General features: G+C 53.8%; 1 protein-coding gene across 3 annotated transcripts in view; it reads left to right on the top strand.

The window, feature by feature from the left end:
- The window catches only part of HPCAL1 (hippocalcin like 1), a 111457-nt gene that overhangs the window by 93171 nt on the left and 1430 nt on the right, over positions 1–16856 (top strand). For 2 of the 3 annotated variants that reach the window (XM_082357576.1, XM_082357574.1), the window contains 2 exons: positions 12116–12511; positions 14882–14987. In XM_082357576.1, the coding sequence (XP_082213702.1) occupies positions 12134–12511; positions 14882–14987 (484 nt within the window). In that variant the 5' untranslated portion in view covers positions 12116–12133. Of the gene's footprint in view, positions 1–12095; positions 12512–14881; positions 14988–16856 lie in introns of all 3 variants that reach the window. The other variant, XM_082357575.1, reaches the window with a different exon arrangement.

The following is a 16856-nucleotide window of genomic DNA, read 5'->3' as shown; positions in this document are numbered from 1 at the left end:
ATCCCAGGCCCTCTGCCCACCTGGGTGTGTGGCCCAGGGTTTAATACCACTGTGTCGGGCATGCAAGGGAGAGGGTCGGCGGGAAAGTGCAGGACCGCCTGCAGCCTCCAGCCTCCCAGCCTGGCTCTGTTTGATACTGTGATTAAGCTCATCAAGCGCATCACGCATTTCTTTTATCATAAAAGCTGTGATATAACCTCCATATATTTGTCTGATGCTTAAATTTGTCAAAGCCCTTTCACAGCCTTCATTTCCCTTTATCCTCACAACTACACTGTGAAACCAACAGGTTGGGACCATTATTCCCATTTACTGCCAGAGAAACTGAGGCCCAGAGAAGCTCAGAGACAGCCAAGACCAAAAGGCTGGAGAAGTGGGTCCTGGGAGGAGACTCAGGCTGGCCATTTACCATCCAGTGGGGGTCCCTTCTGTACACGGGTCCGCATCCCGACTGCAGCCCCCGAGGCTGGCATTCGGTCCCCTTTACAGAGGAGCATCAGAGGCTTAGTCTGGAGCCTTGAGACAGGGGACTGCCTGACTAAAGCCCAGGGAGTAGCCCCCGCCCCAGGCCTCCCGGGAGCTGCCTGTCCAGCCACTGCGTGCTGGGTGCTGGCCCACTGGCTGGGCCAGTTCCTCTCCTCGGTTCCTCTCCTGCTGGGAGGACGTTGCCTCGGGGAAAGACTGCGGCTCACATCCCGGCTGGGAGCATCAGAGTGGAATTGCAGACTCACTCTGCCGCCTGCCTGCGGGTCTTTCCCACGCGGGCTTGGCCTGCGTGAGTCACTCCACAGCCAGCTGGGCCCAAGCAGCCAGGAGGAACTTACTCCAAGATGTGCAGGGGCCGGTGTCCCAAACCTCCATGCGTAATAAGCCAGCTGAGGTGGTGGCGCCTCTGCCAGCTCTGTTCCCCCCACCAGGGCTGACCGAAGGGGGAGCAGATCTGTGGCGGGGCTGGGAGTGGAGGGAGTGGCTTCTGAAATCTCAGACCGGTTCCTGTCTTCAGCCGACGGTGTCCAGCCTGCCGTGGCCTCTTAGGTTTCCTTCAAAAGAGCAGTCAGCCTGCGGCCGGCTCTGGGTCCCTGAGGAGATGCTGTGTGATTTATATGTTTGTTTGTTTCAACCTCGGAGCTTTTATCGTTCGATAGAACAGTGATAGAGTCCTGAGTCCTGGACGAGATTCATTCTGAGCGTTTCCTGGGGCATGGGCTCTTTCTGGGGAGGGTTGGGGGGCATCACCACCCCCTGTTCCAGCCCCTCCTGTTGCTCCCCTTGACCATCTCCTCTGCAGTCGGCATTGCGTTTTTGGCATTCTTCTGCAGTCATGCTCAGTGCGCATGTCCCAGCCTCTGTGGCACTGGGTGGGTTCTCTCTGGGCCTCCTTGCCCTGGCACACGCTGTTCCCTTTGTCCGCCCACCTGGAGAACTCTTGAGCCTTTAAGCCTGGCTCAGACCTGCGCTGTCAGGCCTCCCAGCCGTCTCACGGGGGACAGGCCAGCTCGGCTCCGGCACTCCTGGACCCTCTTAAGTCAGCCTCGTTCTACATGTTACCCATCTCGTGGGTGTGCTGGGGGCACCTGGGAAGGGTCTCTGTGTCTTGTTCATCCAGGTGTTTCCATGCCCGGCACAGAGTGGGCCTCGGGAACATTGGTGGGCAAAAGGAAACAAATTTCCCTCCCCACTCCAGCCTGGCATTTGGGGCTGTGCCACCATAAGCCTCAAATTTGCCTTCAGAGCAAGGCACTAAGGCTCCAGGTGGGGCAGAGGAAGCCCCAGGCTCTGTGGCCAGGACTGCACACCTGGACTCCCACCTGGCTCACTCAGGCCCGCCTCTCGCCAGGGGCTGCTGGCCCTGCTCCTGGCCTGGCATCCAGCACCCTCTGTAGAAACATGGGACTCACCTACGGCTGGACATGCATGGCAATTTCAGCATTAAGAGAATCACGCGGCCTTGGTTTTGGTCCTGCCTCGAGTCCTTTTCCTGTTGCATCATCAGAGTCTGAGAGAGGCTCATCCTCTCGGGCATTTCCCCTTCCTTTCCCTGTCTTGTTCTTCCCCCGGAGGCTCATTTATGTCTGATCCACTAACCTGCCTTCCTCCACTGGGCAAGCAGCTCAAAGTGCTCGTCCCCTGAAGATTCAAGTAGCAGTGACCTTGGCTCTAGGGTGAGGCTGCACCACTCAGTTGAGAGATTCCCAGCTGGAGGGTAGAGTAAGCCCCCGTGGCTGAGGACCACATAGTTGGGGGTGTGTTCACTGCAGGAGGGAGGAGATGGCACCAGTTTGGTGAATGGACCCCTACTCTGCTGCAGCTGGTCCTGTGCCGATAAATGGAACTTTCCAGAACACCAAGTCTGAATTACAGAATGTCCCTTCCTGGAGCTTCAAACCTGAGCAAGAGAGCACTTTGTCATCCTAATCCCTGATGTTCCTTCCCATCTTCCTGTTACTGGAAGAGTCACAAACTGTTAGAACAAGAGGGTCCTAGAAGAAACCCATTCACTTGTTCATCTGTTCATTCATTCGGACACTGTGCTAAGCCCTTGGACACGCAACCATTATTCAGATATTTTTACTGAGCCTAGTTGCGTGCCAGGCCCTGTTCTGGGCAGTGTGGGGATGTAATGGTGAGCAAAAGCAGGGAGTCAACCATGTATCAGTACAGTGCCAAGTAGTAGGAACAGCCACGAAAAGGGGGCAGCGTAAGGGCGGATGCTGCTTGAGATGGACTCTTTGGAGGAGGTGCCCCCAAGAAGACTCGAGCAAAGATGTGAACATTGAGGGAGTGCACTTTGCAGATACTGAGGGGGAGGGCAGACCAGGTGGAAGGAATTGCAAATACAAAGGCCTTGGGGCTAGAACATGCTAGTAGGTTCTCCTACTAGCATGAGTGAGACATCCTCTTTCCTAAAGGAGCTCACAGTCTAATGAGGGAAAAACATTAGTAAACGATGTACTAAAAGTTGAGGTCATAATAGAAATAAGTTTAAAAATGGTATTGGAATGCAAAAGGAAGAGCAACTGTAGAGGGGTTGGGAAATGCCTCCGTGAGTAGGTGACATTTGAGCTGGGCTTTGGTGGATGAGTAGGAGTTTGCTGGGTGGCTGAGAGGAGCAGCCACATGGCTGACCTGGTGATTTCAGGCACAAAGTATTCAGGGAAAGCTACCCACAGTTCCTACTGCTGTTGTGTTAGCGGTTTCTGCAAGGGAAAGAACATCCTCTCCTCTTGGGGACTTTTCTTTCCTTTTCTCCACCTCTTCCTTTTCCCCTGCCTCATTTAGGGCATGTCAACCTCAGGAAAGTGGAAGGAGAGGATGGCTCAAGACAAGGAGGAGATTTCTCTGCCTTGCTTGGTCAGCCTGCCTCTTTCCTTCCTTCTTCCTTCCTCTCTCTTTTCCTCTCCTCCCTCCCTCCCTCCTTCCATCCTCTCTTTTATATATTTTTAAAGCTTTGGGGAGTCGTGGGATTTTAAACTGCTGGGGTGGGTACAGAAGTCAGGAGGACTTTCAGTTGGATTTCTCAACCATGGTCACTGCCTGAAGCCCATCCAGCATGTTAAGCTGTGATGCAACAGTTTTTCAGGAAGCCTCTGGAAACGGGCTCCCCGAGGTCCGTGGGCTGAATGTGGATCTAGGTACACCCTGTAGCCACCAGCTCCAGAGGTGTTACTAACCCCCTCTTGCCCTAGATCTCACCTGGGGCTTTTGTGTTCTCCCTCAGAAAAGGAGGAGGGACACCCCCTTTCTGCAGCCCCTCCCCCTGGCCTTACACCTTAGCCAGGACCAGACCTGGGTCTTCATTGCAGCTGGCCTCCGGCAAAGTTCTTGAAGCTGCTGAAAATAGAAACTTGTGGGACTCACATGTAATTATGAAATGCAAACACCCTTATCTTTCACTCAAGGGCACCAAGGAGTGAAATAAACACAGGCCACCTCTCCCAGCTGGGTCGCAGTTAGCAGTGGGTCTGTAAACAGGACGCTAAGGAACTTGGTAGCCCCCTAAACCGCGCCCCAAGGGTCTACCCAGTGCCGAGCAACCACTAGATAGACAACGCAAGTCACCTACATATGTAATCTTAACTTTTCTGGTAACCACCTTAAAAAAGTAAAAAGAAACAGATGAGATTAATGTTACCAAAATGATTAATCCTACTATATCTCAAATGGTATCATTTATCATTTCACATGTAATCAGGATAGAAAAATTATTTTTTAATTAATTAATTGATTTTTGGCTGCGTTGGGTCTTTGTTGCTGCGCATGGGCTTTCTCTAGTTGCGGCGAGCGGGGGCTACTCTTTGTTGTGGTGTGTGGTCTTCTCATTGCCGTGGCTTCTCTTGTTGTGGAGCACGGGCTCTAGGCGCGCGGGCTTGCTCAGTAGTTGTGGCTCGTGGGCTCTAGAGCGCAGGCTCAGTAGTTGTGGCGCACGGGCTTAGTTGCTCCGCGGCATGTGGGATCTTCCCGGACCAGGGCTCGAACCCGTGTCCCCTACATTGGCAGGGGGATTCTTAACCACTGCGCCACCAGGGAAGTCCCGAAAAATTATTAATGAGATATTTTTTCCCTGTATTAAGTCTTCAAACTCCAGTGAGAATTTTACTCCTAGGGCACTTATATGAATTCAGATTGGCCACATTTTAAGTGCTCAATAGCCACTGTGGTTGGCCACATTTTAAGTGCTCAATAGCCACTGTGGTTACTATATTGGACAAATACAGCTTATAGATGGAAAAACTGAGGCACCAGCGAGGTGGAGGGGGCGTGGCAGGGGCGGGGTCAGAAAGCTGGGAGGCGGGGTCTCCAGCTCAGGTCCTGGGGAGCCTGCCCGACTGCGCCCTCTAGCGTCCAGCCAACCGCACTGCAGCCCGAGCCACCCCTGCACCGGGTCCTGGCAGTTGTCGCAGACCTCTTGGGGCAGGACTGGCCCCTCCTCAGAGCAGCTGCACTAGAAGCCCAGGCAGCAGGCGGCTTGCTTCCCACCCGCACACTGGGAGGAAAGAAGGACACAAATGCAGTCAGCCTCTTTTCCCCCTAGGACCCGGGCTCAGCCGCAGGAGGAGGGTTTCTCCATGAGTCATCAGGAGAAAGACCCAGGGCTGGTGCTGCATGAGAAACAACACAAACCGCCAGTTTTTCTCCTGCCCCTCCGGCCCCCCCGTACCCCACCCCACCCAGCGTGTCCTGTTCTGCCAGACAGAACAAGCTCTGTCTCAAGTGAGCCCTCCAGTTCCTTGAAGTGCAAATTCACTGCCGCCGCCCCTCCAGCCTTTGGCCTTTTATAAGGAGTTGGTTCCTCCCACCTCTCCCATCATCTTCCCCCCAAGTGTTTCTAAGTCTGGTTGGCCCAGCAAGCTTTGGAGATCTGAGGTGATGAAAGCGTTTTAGAGCAATGGGATGAAATGTCTACCCACGCCGGCAGTAGGCGTTGAGCTGTGATTAATGGGACACACGCGCCCTCGGTTCCAGGAGCCTCGCCGGGCAGCTGATAGGAACTACGCCATTAAAAATGCTTTAATTTGCAGGCAATACAGACTTTGGGTTAAATATTTTCATAGGGCTCCCCAGTTACATGTTTACTTTTTTTTTCTTTACAATTTAACACATTAAGAACAATAACAGAGTAACTGAGAAGCAGAGAGATGGCTGTTAGCGCTGCATTAACTCCCTCCCCCATTTTTCCATTACTGTGAATTAAAATGTCATCTTCGATGCCCTCAGAAGGCTGTTGTTTGTCTGATCCAACCCCCGCTTGGTCGTGAAGCTTTTTAAGCCCAGTAAAAGATGGCTCTGACCTTGAATCAGTTGTCCTCCCCTGGCACGTCCATTCTTCACCCCATCTTTCACTGGAGATGAAAGTAAGATTTTCTGGTAAATGAAAGCTGGGGTGTTTGCCTGATGACAGGGCCAGGGGGCCATTTCTGCTGGAAAGTGGGAGTGGTGGCTTTGTCTTTGCAGAAAGGCTTGCGTTTTGTCAGCCATCTTCCCAGCCAGCTGGTCGTCAATAAGTTTGGTTCATTGGCTTAATTAGTAACAGAGGGGTCACTGGGGTGCAGCGTTCCACCATCCACCATGTTCCCTTGAGGCTGCCTGCTTCGGGCCAAGAGCCTCTGGGACAGAGTGCTGAAATGAGGTTCTTTCGAAATATTTCACCCGAGCCTTTGGAAAGCACACGCAGGCTGATCCAGGAGGTGATGGGGAGTGCCGGTGGGGCTTTATGTGACATTCATGGGCCCCACTTCATGGCTTCATGAGAGTCACAGTGGGAAGGCCGTCTTGTGAAACTGTCTGGTGAGAAGTTTAATGGCAAGGAGACAGAGGAGGTGGTCGCCAGCTGGAAGCCCTGCCTGTCACAGACAAGCTCGTGCCTCTCAGAGGCCTCAGTTCTTTGTCTCTAAGTCGGAGATGTCGGAGATGCCCTTGCCTGCTCCCAGTCTGGTCAAGCGTGACCCCCGCCTGCAGGGCCTGGAACCTGCCGTGTGCGCCCTAGAGGTGGCCTGTGGGAGTCGAGCCTCCAGTGGCTTTTAAAGTCCTTGTCATTCAGTTTGGATTCCGCGTGCCACCTTCCTAGGCAGACTGCCTCCGCTCCGCGTGGGAATGAAGGATTCCTCCTCGGAGCTTGGACCTTCCCCCGCCCCCTCCTTCGTGTCACTTATTATGCCCCATCCGTATGCCATAAGCAGCCTGGAGTGAGAACCAGGACCTCCGTCCCCAGGCATTCAGAGGACCCAGTGGACTGGAGGATACTGCGCACAGCCTGCACAGCCAGCCTGGAGCCAGACCCAGAGGACACGCCCAGGGCAAGGGCGGCCTGCACTCCTGGGCTGAGGTTTTGGGGGGCAGAGCACCGGCTAGTGCACCACAAGCACTTGCACGATTACTCAGGTGCAGGATGTGATGAGGCACACAGGATTTGTAGACAGCGGGTTTCTGGATTCTTCCAGGGGATGCTGTACCACCTTCCCTGATTCCATTGCCTGTCTTGGGGCGTGGGGGGGGTCAGCCCTTGTGATGAGAGGCTTCCGCATCTCAATAGGGACACAGGATTCTTCGACCTGGGGCCTCCAGACCCAGGGGTCCTAGACCATCAGACCACAGAGGGGCCCAAAGAACACTGTGGTCCTTATACCGCCTGGCCCCCCCCTCCCCCGCACCGGTTTTAAAATTTGTGGTAAAATATACATAACATGAAATTGACCATCTTAGCCATTTCTAAGTGTACAGTTCAGTTGTGTTAAGTACATTCACACTGTTGTGCAACCAATAATCTCCAGAACTCTTTTCCTCTAAATTCAGCTTGGGCTCTTAGGGAATTTCTACAAACATAAGCCCTCTCCCCAACTCTGGATTTTTACCTGGTACCCCAGGATGGCTTCGACATCCTTGGAGTTGTCTTGAACTTTCTGTAGCAAAATTAATGTCACCGACTTTTAAAACGGTAATGCTATAAGTCAGCCCTTTAATTCAGCTGACTGGGCATGGTCAAGAAATCAAAGCAGAGGTGGGTACCCTACTTGAAAGCCGTGGGGTCTCCCTAAAGGACACCGGAAAATCAGTGATGGGTTCCTGCAACATCATCCTCAAAAATGTGGTCTCCCATCAGCCCTGATTTTGACAGCCCCAGATTTTCCTAACTCAGCCTTCAAGACAGTGGCAGGAAAACATGTTTTTCCACCCACGATTTCTTGATAGTTTTCCCCCAAAGTAAAACTTATCTTTTTTGTTTCCTGGACACACCCCTCAGTTTCTCCCAGCCTTGCTTTTCCTCTCTGTACAGCTTGGAATGCCACGCCTGCCCTGCCCATCTCCCAGGGTTCAGGGTCGATCGTAGAGCTCCGTGGTCAAGTTCAAATGGACTCCTGGTCACATCCCAGCTCCAGCAGCTGTGGGACCCTGGGAAAGTTACTTGACACCCCCGGGCCCCAGTTTCACCATCTGTGAAATGGTCTGCACAGTGCCTGGCACAGCTTGGTGAATTGTGGCTGCAGTGGGGGGTTTTGATGCTAAAATGGACCAGTGTGAGTGACCTGCCTGCATCCTACATGCTCTGGCCTTGATGAGCTCTTCAAAGGCAGGACCCAGGCCTGATATGTCTGTCCCAGAGTCCTACCTTCTCCCCTCTCCCCATCCCGTGAGCCCCCAGAACTCTCAGGAAGGACCCCCTGCATTGCACCCCCCAAAGGGGAGCACACCCAGGCTCTGCTGGAATGCCAGCTTTGCCAGAAACCACCCTGCCTCAGAGTTAGCAGGTGTCTGTATGTGTGTGTACACAACCAGCACCAGCACTGCAGCGGGAAGGCCCACTCAACCAACACAGACATCTGTTCTGCGCCGGGCCCAGGGGGCCGCTGGGATTCTGCAGCCCCACGTGCCTACCTGTGGGGACACGTGAGAAGGGCTGGGAAAGCTGAAGCCTCCCCGGGCAGACCTCGGAGCCCTCGACTGTCACCTTCTAGCGGTTGTGTTGACCGTACTTGTTGTGCTCCCTGATATGGTCCTTTCCTTTCCATAAACATTCGTTACATTGGGTGGAGGAGGTGTTAGGAGTTTGGCATTTCTGTGGGATCAGAAAGAATACAAATCACAGACAGATTCTGAGGCCAGTTGATACCGTTGTTCTGAGCGGTGGTTTGGTTTTCGCTGAGGTGAATGGATTCTAAAAGGACCGACCGTCGGAATTCCCTGGTGGTCCAATGGTTAGGACTCAGCACTTTCACTACCTGGGCCTGGGTTCGGTCCCTGCTCAGAGAACTGAAATCCTGCAAGCCATGCGGCGCAGCAAAAAAAAAGAAGAAGATTTAGAAGGACCAACCCTGAGCTCTCAGAGCCCAGAGCTTCACAGAAGGTGGGTTGTTTCCACGATGAAAAGTGCAGGAATGCTAATTGGGAGAAGGATGTACCATTAACTATTGAAGGCGGCCGGGAAGGCCATGTTCATGACCACGGTGCCCTCCCCTGGACCAGCCTCCCCTGGCTGCCCCCAGCAAGATGTGGGACAGGGGGCCAGACGACCTGGTCCGAGGGCTGGCTTTGCCTCCAGAGCCTCCGGGTCTGTTTCCTCCCTGGTGAAGTGGGACTAATACAGACAAGGTGTCTGATAAAAACAAAAGTGTCCCACAGTCCTTGGACCTTCTTCTGATTGTCCCCGATGCTGGCAGATCAGGAGTTAAAGCTTTGGGAACCTCACGGTGCCTGGCACGGGGTTCTGCCTCACGGACGCCGATGCCACGCGGTATCAGGTCAGTTCTCGGGGCAGCTGTCTTGGGGCCCCAGAGCTGCTGCATCAAAGCACCACAGATTGGACAGCTTCAAAAACAGAAATTTATTCTCTCTAGCTTCTGGAGGCTGCAAGTCCAAGATCAAGGTGTCGGTTGGTTTGGCTCCTTCCGAGGCCTCTCTCCTTGGCTTGAAGATGGCCTTCTTCTCCCTGTGTCCACACATGGTCTTCCCTCTGTGTGTCTGTGTCCCAAGCTTCTCTTTCAAGGGTACCAGTCAGATTGGATTAGGCCCCACCCGTATGACCTCATTTATCTTAATTACCTCTTTAAGGGTCCTGTCGCCAAATACAGCCACATTCTGAGGTCCCAGGGTTAGGACTTCAGCGTGTGAATTTGGGGGGGAAAGTTCAGTCCACGACAGCAGCTGACCCGCTCTGCCCACCCCTGCGGACACGTGGGCACACGGTGCTGGCAGAACGGCCTCAGGTCTCAGCTGAAGGAGTGAGGAGCAAGGAGGGGCAGATGCAGTGAAACTCTCCACATTGCAGCCCCTTCTGCTCGTGGATGCTGCCTTTGAAGCATGAGATGGGAAGTTGAAGGAGAGACACCTAAGACAAACCACTCCTCTCCACACCCTCCAGACACTGGCTAGGAGACTTTCACAATTAAGGGGAGTGTGGAAAATACAAAGCCTTGAGAGCAGCTGAACTGAGTAAAGGACTGACGATTAGCCTTTTTAGTGCAGGAAATGCGGAGGTGGAAGTGTGCAGTCTGCAGGGTGTCTTAAGTCAAGTCTGGGAGCCCTGGGGCGGGGGAGTGGGGCTGCTGGGGGCCATTGGAAACTGACAACCAAGTTACGTAGAGATTTGCTGGTTTCCACCTATTAGGATCAACCTATAGGTAAAGCAGAAAGTAGAGATTGTAAACCTTGATGATGTACAAATAGTGGTTCCCACACACGACAGGAGCTGATGTGGAAGGAAGGTGGAGAGGTTAGGGGAGGAGAGGGGGATCAGTAGCTTTGATCGTACAGAGAGAGAGAGATCCGGGTCAAGTTGCTCAAGCAAGAAATAGAGGATTCTTGTGTGTTTATTTTTTTGAATTAAAAAAATACACAGAGTTCAACATTTGAAATTACAAAAAGATTTACACTAAAAAGTCTCTGTTTGTATAAAAAAATAAAATAAAAAAATATAATAATAAACAGAAAGTAATGGTAGAGGGATATTTATTAAAAGAAAATATGTTTGTTGTAAAAGAATAAATGATCCAAAGAACATTTAAAAAAAAAAAAAAAGAAAATCAACTGTACCTCAATGAAAACTAAACAAAAAAAAGAAGTCTCTGTTTGACCCTTGTCTATCAGCCGTCTCTCTGTAGCCAGTGTTATCATTTCCCAAGAAGTCATTCCAAACATACAAACACGCACATATATTTTCTCTTTTTTTCCTTCCACAAACGGTAGCAAACTCTATGTGCTGTTCTGCACCTTTTCTTTTCACTTAAAAATAGATCTTGATGATTATTTCACATCAGTTAGTAATGACAGACGCCTGGGTTGTTTATTATTACAGACAACGTGTAGGAATTGGCCGTGTACACAGGCTATTTGCACGGGTGGGAGCATCTTTAGATTTGTTCCTAGAAGTGGGGTTGCTGCGTCGAAGGGAACGTGTTTGTAATTTTGAAAGATATTCCCAAATCCCCCTACCTGGGGGGTTAGAAAAGGAACTTTTCTGTAATTTAAATTTATATCAATTTAAATTTCATATAATTTCAAGTCATAAAGATAACAAGTAAAAACAATGACATATGTGTATGAAACTAATAAAACCTGGGAGGAGACAAAGAAGAAAAAGGAAGTGCCAGGGAAAATATGTGAACTACATTGATTATATTTAGTAATGGGGATTCAGTACTTAATGTTTAGCATTCATAAATGTTAAGAAGCAGTTCAAGGTGGTTACCTTTGGGACGAGGGTGGAAAACCTTTTTTAAAAATTTTCTATTCTATGTGCTTCAAAAATGAGTAAGCCAGGTACTAGTATTACTGTGAAAAATCAGAAAATAAAATGAGGTGGCGAGGTGAAAGCTGTATTAATGTCTAGTAAGAGTATCACCCCAGGGTCAGTCTTACGGATGGGTCTTATGGAACACCTCGCGGGGGAGCACGCTTCTGCATGCCCTCAGGTGCCTGAGACTTGACTACAAACCTCAGAGACATTCATGTACTCTTGGTGCTAATTGTAGATCCACCCCTGCCCCCCACTCCCAACCAGAGGGCTTCTCAGAGGCGAAAACAAACAAGAGGGACTCCTTAAAATCTTCTATATAAAGCAGAAACTAACACACCACTGTAAAGCAATTATACTCCAATAAAGATGTTAAAAAAAAAAAAAAAAAAGCTTCTGGATGCCTGTTCTAAGGATAAAATCAGAACATGGTGCCCGAACAAGAAAAGAACTGCTCAGAACACAGGGTGTGGGGTGCAGTCAGCGTGACAGTTTTGCCTGAAGCTGATGAGGGTGGTGAGATTCACCCTCCAATCTTGTACAGCCCCTGCTGGGCACTTGATAAACGCCTCATTCCATTGATTGCAAGTTGCTGTTTTTTCCACATTTCTACATTCTGGAAGTCAGGATATGCCTTGCAGCGCGAGGTGGCCTGTCCTGACTCCACCGGAGTATCCTGGCCTTCCTAGTGGTACACAGACCGAGGGCCCGCCTCCCCGCAGGGGTCCTAGGAGGGCTGAGGCATCGCATCGCGGGAAGGGCCGGAGGCGGGCCTCTCCGGCCCTTGGTGCGGGACACGTGGGGGGCGTTTCTCCGCCCCGCTCGGTGGCTGTAGGCTGTGGGGAGCCCTCCCCCGCCCTGATGGCCCCAGCCCGGGCCCCTGTCTTGCAGGTGTCGCCGCCGGCCGCCATGGGCAAGCAGAACAGCAAGCTGCGGCCCGAGGTGCTGCAGGACCTGCGGGAGAACACGGAGTTCACGGACCACGAGCTGCAGGAGTGGTACAAGGGCTTCCTCAAGGACTGCCCCACCGGCCACCTGACCGTGGACGAGTTCAAGAAGATCTACGCCAACTTCTTCCCCTACGGCGACGCCTCCAAGTTCGCGGAGCACGTCTTCCGCACCTTCGACACCAACGGCGACGGCACCATCGACTTCCGGGAGTTCATCATCGCGCTGAGCGTGACCTCGCGGGGCAAGCTGGAGCAGAAGCTCAAGTGGGCCTTCAGCATGTACGACCTGGACGGCAACGGCTACATCAGCCGCGGCGAGATGCTGGAGATCGTGCAGGTGCGCCCCGGAGGGAGGGGCTGGCGGGGCGCAGCCGCGGGGGGTGGGGGTGGGGTGGGGGCGTGGTCCCCCGAGGCCCCGCCCACTCCGGACAGCGCTCCTGTCCTGCCCGCGCCTTCAGCCCTTCGCGGCTAGGTGGCTGCCAGCCCCTCCCTCGTGCACTTTTGAAAGAGACCAGTTGTCACCGGACTGGCGGGTCCTTGCAAATAGTGATGAGAAGGGCCATTGTTTACTGATCACTGGCCATCCATCAGGCCTGGCCTAAGCCCTTTGAGGAGTTGTGGCCTTCCCGACCCTGGCGGGGCGGGGGTGGGGTGGGCGGAGCGGGAGGTGGAGGTGTCGTTCTCTGCATTTCACAAAATCTGAGGCTGGGTGGGGGATGGTGATTTCCTGAGAGTTAACAGAGCTGAATTACAGTAATTCAGGGAGAATTATAGTAATTGAGAGGACCCTTGACACTTGCAGAAGGCACCTGCCAAGACCTTTTCGAGTCCCCGTATCTGAGAATAAAAGAACAGTTTGTCATGTCCCCAGGAACGTGCAGTTGTAAAGCAAAACTGAAACATTAGTGGTCACAGAATAAGCTCTGGTACGGAAAGCACCACTTCAGAGACCTCTTCTCCTCGACTCCAGTCAACAGCTCTGGCAGGGGAAGCTGTTTTCCAGAAAGAAACCGTGTTTTGTCCACTTCCCCAGCTTCCTAGGTGTGTGGTAGAGAGGCACAGCGCTGCCGTTCCCTGGGTGCCTCCCAGCACTCCCACTCCTGGAGCCTGGGAGCTTCAGTTCTAGAATTCCTCAGAGGAGATGTCCTCTACGTGGAAGGAACTTCCGGGCTAAGCCACAAACAGAGGGTATCAAACTCATGAACTCCTAGACCAGCAGCAAGTGGCCTGAGGAGTGACCAACCTATTTCCTGAGCAGGTGGTTTTCGCACAGTGAGAATAAATCAGCACAGGTTCAGGGGACTCTGCTTCAGCTGTCGCTCCTGGCTCTTAGTGACAAGCGGTGGCAGAAGGAAGAAGTCTCCTTCTCAGGAATCACCTGTCCCGGCCCACAAGCTGGCCCTTACACTTCCCTGTCCCTGGCCAAGCAGACCGGCCCGGCCAAGACTTAGAGACACAGCAGGACAGCGAGGGGCCCCGTGCCTGTCCAAACGGATCAGGGGGCTGCTAGGCCCCCAGACCAAGTTCCCAAACTCTGAGACCCTCCCCGTGGCACCCGCAGGTGGCTCCTTGGCCTGCTGAACGGATGCCCGGCCACTATACCTTCGTCAGAACGGACTGGGTTCTAAGTACTTCAGAGCCCACCGGAGGCCGGGAAGGGCCTTGGCTCTGCCTCCTCTGCACTTGAGCAAGTGCCTGCCCCTCTCAGGAGGGGGTCCTGTCCCACGAGGCCCTGAAGGACACACTGGCCATGCTGTGAGGCCTGGCCACCTCCACCCTCCTCGGCAAATGGAGAGGGGGCAAGGAGGAGACAGTATAACAGATACCAGAAGCCTCACTTGGGATCATTCCTTTTTGGTTTTGTTTTGTAAACCTGCTTTTTAAGATGCTACAACTCTCAGACTTCTGCTGTCCTTGGTGTGTTGTTTCAGGAATGAGACTCTCAGTCAAGCCATCTCCGCACAGAAACCCACAGTGGCACAGCCCCTCCCCCTCGCGAGTTACTCTGATGAGCTTCTGGTCACTGGCCTCATCACGCCCCCTGGACCCCCCCACACACACGCACACACACACGCGCGCACACACACACCCACCACTGGGCCGGGCCCCTTGGACAGAGACACACAGAAACGGCTGGCAATGGTGCTGAGCCCTTGGATGGCAGTGTCCTGGGGTTCTCGGTCCTGCTGGAGAGACCCATCTGCCCTGGCGCTGGCCTTTCTGGGGCTAGTTATGTGGCTTTCCCTGTGGGCTGTCTTTTTTGCTTTTAACTCAGGTACAGCAATCCCATAGTCGAACGTTTGCGGCTACGTGTGCTGAGTGATGGGCAGTGCACGTCTGCGCCTGTGTCACCACCACCCTCTGTGAGTTAGGGAGCATTCCCAGCCCCACAGAAGGCCTGGGAACTGTCCCACCTCCCCGCCCCGCAGACACCCCCAGGCTTATAGCTGTCAAAGTGGGTCGTTCTGCCTGTTCTTGAACTTCACGTCAATGAGTCTGGCTTCCTTCTGCTCACGTGCTGTCTGTGACGTGCATCCACACTATTGGGAGTAGCAGGGAACATTCCAGCTGGGGAAGGGCCCTGAAGCTGGTGAGCATCCTGACCTCTTGTCCTGCTGTGGGCTGGGCAGAAGCTCATGCCCGTGCCCCATCCGCCCAGGGACACCCTGGAACCTCTGAGCACATGTGTCTGTGTCCCCCTTTGCAGGCTATATACAAAATGGTGTCCTCCGTGATGAAGATGCCCGAGGATGAGTCCACGCCGGAGAAACGGACGGACAAGATCTTCAGGCAGATGGACACCAACAATGATGGTAGGATCCCTGTGTGTCTGTGCCCCACTGCTGGGAGCAGAGATGTGTCTGGGACCCTTTCCTCCTTCTCTGCAGCTTCTCAGGCCTCACCTGGCCCACACCTGGCCCTGCCCGGCCAGTGCAGCTGCGCTGAGGGGAGAGCCGGAGTTCGGAGTCGGGGCACTGGGCCAGCATCCTGCCCCATGAGCCATAGTCTCCTTGCTTCTAGAACGGGGAGACTGTAGGCCCGTGAGCGTGTCCCGGGGAGAAGAGGCAGGTGTGCCCTTGGCACCTGGGCCCTGGAGGGGTTGGGATCAAGCCTCCCAGGTGGTGGGGGTCCCTTTGCCCCCCATCATCCCTCCCCCAAGCCTCAGTGGCCCCAGGGACTCTGTCGGGATGTGCTGGCCTGCAGCAGCTCTGCCAGGATCTCTGGGCCCACACCGCAGCAGAAGTGGCGTGTCCAGGGGGGCGCAGTGGCGACCATACAGTGAGGACGTGCCCTGTGTTTCCTTCTCTGCATTGGCCGTGAGCTTCTGCAGGGTCCCTGCCGGGGAAGGTAGCTATGAAACTGGATGGATCCGCACCTCTTGCCAGTGTTAAGTGCAGTCCCAGAGTCAGGTCTGATTTGCTTTTGAAGGATAAAGAAATGCAGCACTTAGAAAAGAAAAAGAGAAAATACCCCCGGGCTGTGCTGGAGATTAAAAATAAGCTAATGCACAGAAAAGTGCTCCTAAACCCTAAAGTGCGGTTTGCAGATGACGCCAAGGACTGAGCCAGCAGGGGGAGGGGGGCAATGTGGCTGCAGGCACATCATCCGCAAGGAAAGTTTTCCAAACACGATCCATCAAATGTAAAACAAGATGGCCTCGTGCCTGGCGTTGCCTTTGGGCCAATTTAAAACATGTCTTCTGCCTTCTAGGGTAGCAGCACAGGCTTTGGGTTCAACAGACCTGCTCCAACCAATCTTGGCTTTTCTGAGCCTCGGTTTACTCCTCTGTGAAATGGGGATAATAATTCAGTCTCTTGTGGTTTTGAGGATTCAGTGAGATGGAGCCAGTAGAGCTCTTAGCACAGCGCCCGGCTCTCCCTCCACCCACCTCTGCCCCGACCCCTCAGGGCCTGCTCTGGGCACCTTCCCAGGGTGTTTGTGAACTTGGGCCTGTGCCCACCGGGACAGAGCTTCTCCTGTGAACCCCGGGATCCATGCGTCCCTGGAGCTCGGGGAGGGGTGGAAGAGGCGATGTTGGAGGAGAGAAGAGTGAAGCAGGGGTGGTCCAGAGCTAGGCCCTCGTCCTTCTCTGGGGACTGCCCCACACCTTCCCTGCCCCCCTAGGAAAGCACAGGTAGCACTGAAGCACCTTCTCCTGTGACCTGAGCCTGGCCGAGCACCAGGAACACCCTGACGGCTGCAGGACAGACTGTGCTCAGGGACCCCCAGCCCCTTGCCAGCCCCGCTTTCTGCCCGGAGGAGAGGCTGGTGCTTTCAAAGCTCCTCGCCCTGAGCGGTCGGAGCAAAGTGCCCGCCGACCATATGAATAGTAACAAAGCCCAGTAACCCCTCTCCATCATCAGAGGGGCCCAGAGATCTTCTCTTCTGCCGAGGGGACGGCTGCCCCCTCCCTTCCCAATCCATCCCTTAGCCTGGGGTTGTTTAGTCTCCCTCGGGGCCAGCCTGTCTGCCCCCGCTGCTGGGGACCCGCAGGCGGAGGTGTCCGTCTCGGCAGTGGGCAAGCAGGAGGCCCCTGCCTGGCTTCCTGGCCGCAGCTCACTAGCTGAGTGCACCCTGCAGGCCAGGCGTGGGCTGAACCCCTCACACACATGCTCCCAATTAACCCTCCTGGTGGCCCTTCGAGATGGGCGTTCCCGCGATCCCACCACACAGATGAAGAC

Source organism: Balaenoptera borealis (genome assembly GCF_965194805.1).
Source record: "Balaenoptera borealis genome assembly, chromosome: 15".
NCBI classification, from domain to species: domain Eukaryota; kingdom Metazoa; phylum Chordata; class Mammalia; order Artiodactyla; family Balaenopteridae; genus Balaenoptera; species Balaenoptera borealis.
This window is presented reverse-complemented; position numbering and strand designations above follow the sequence as displayed.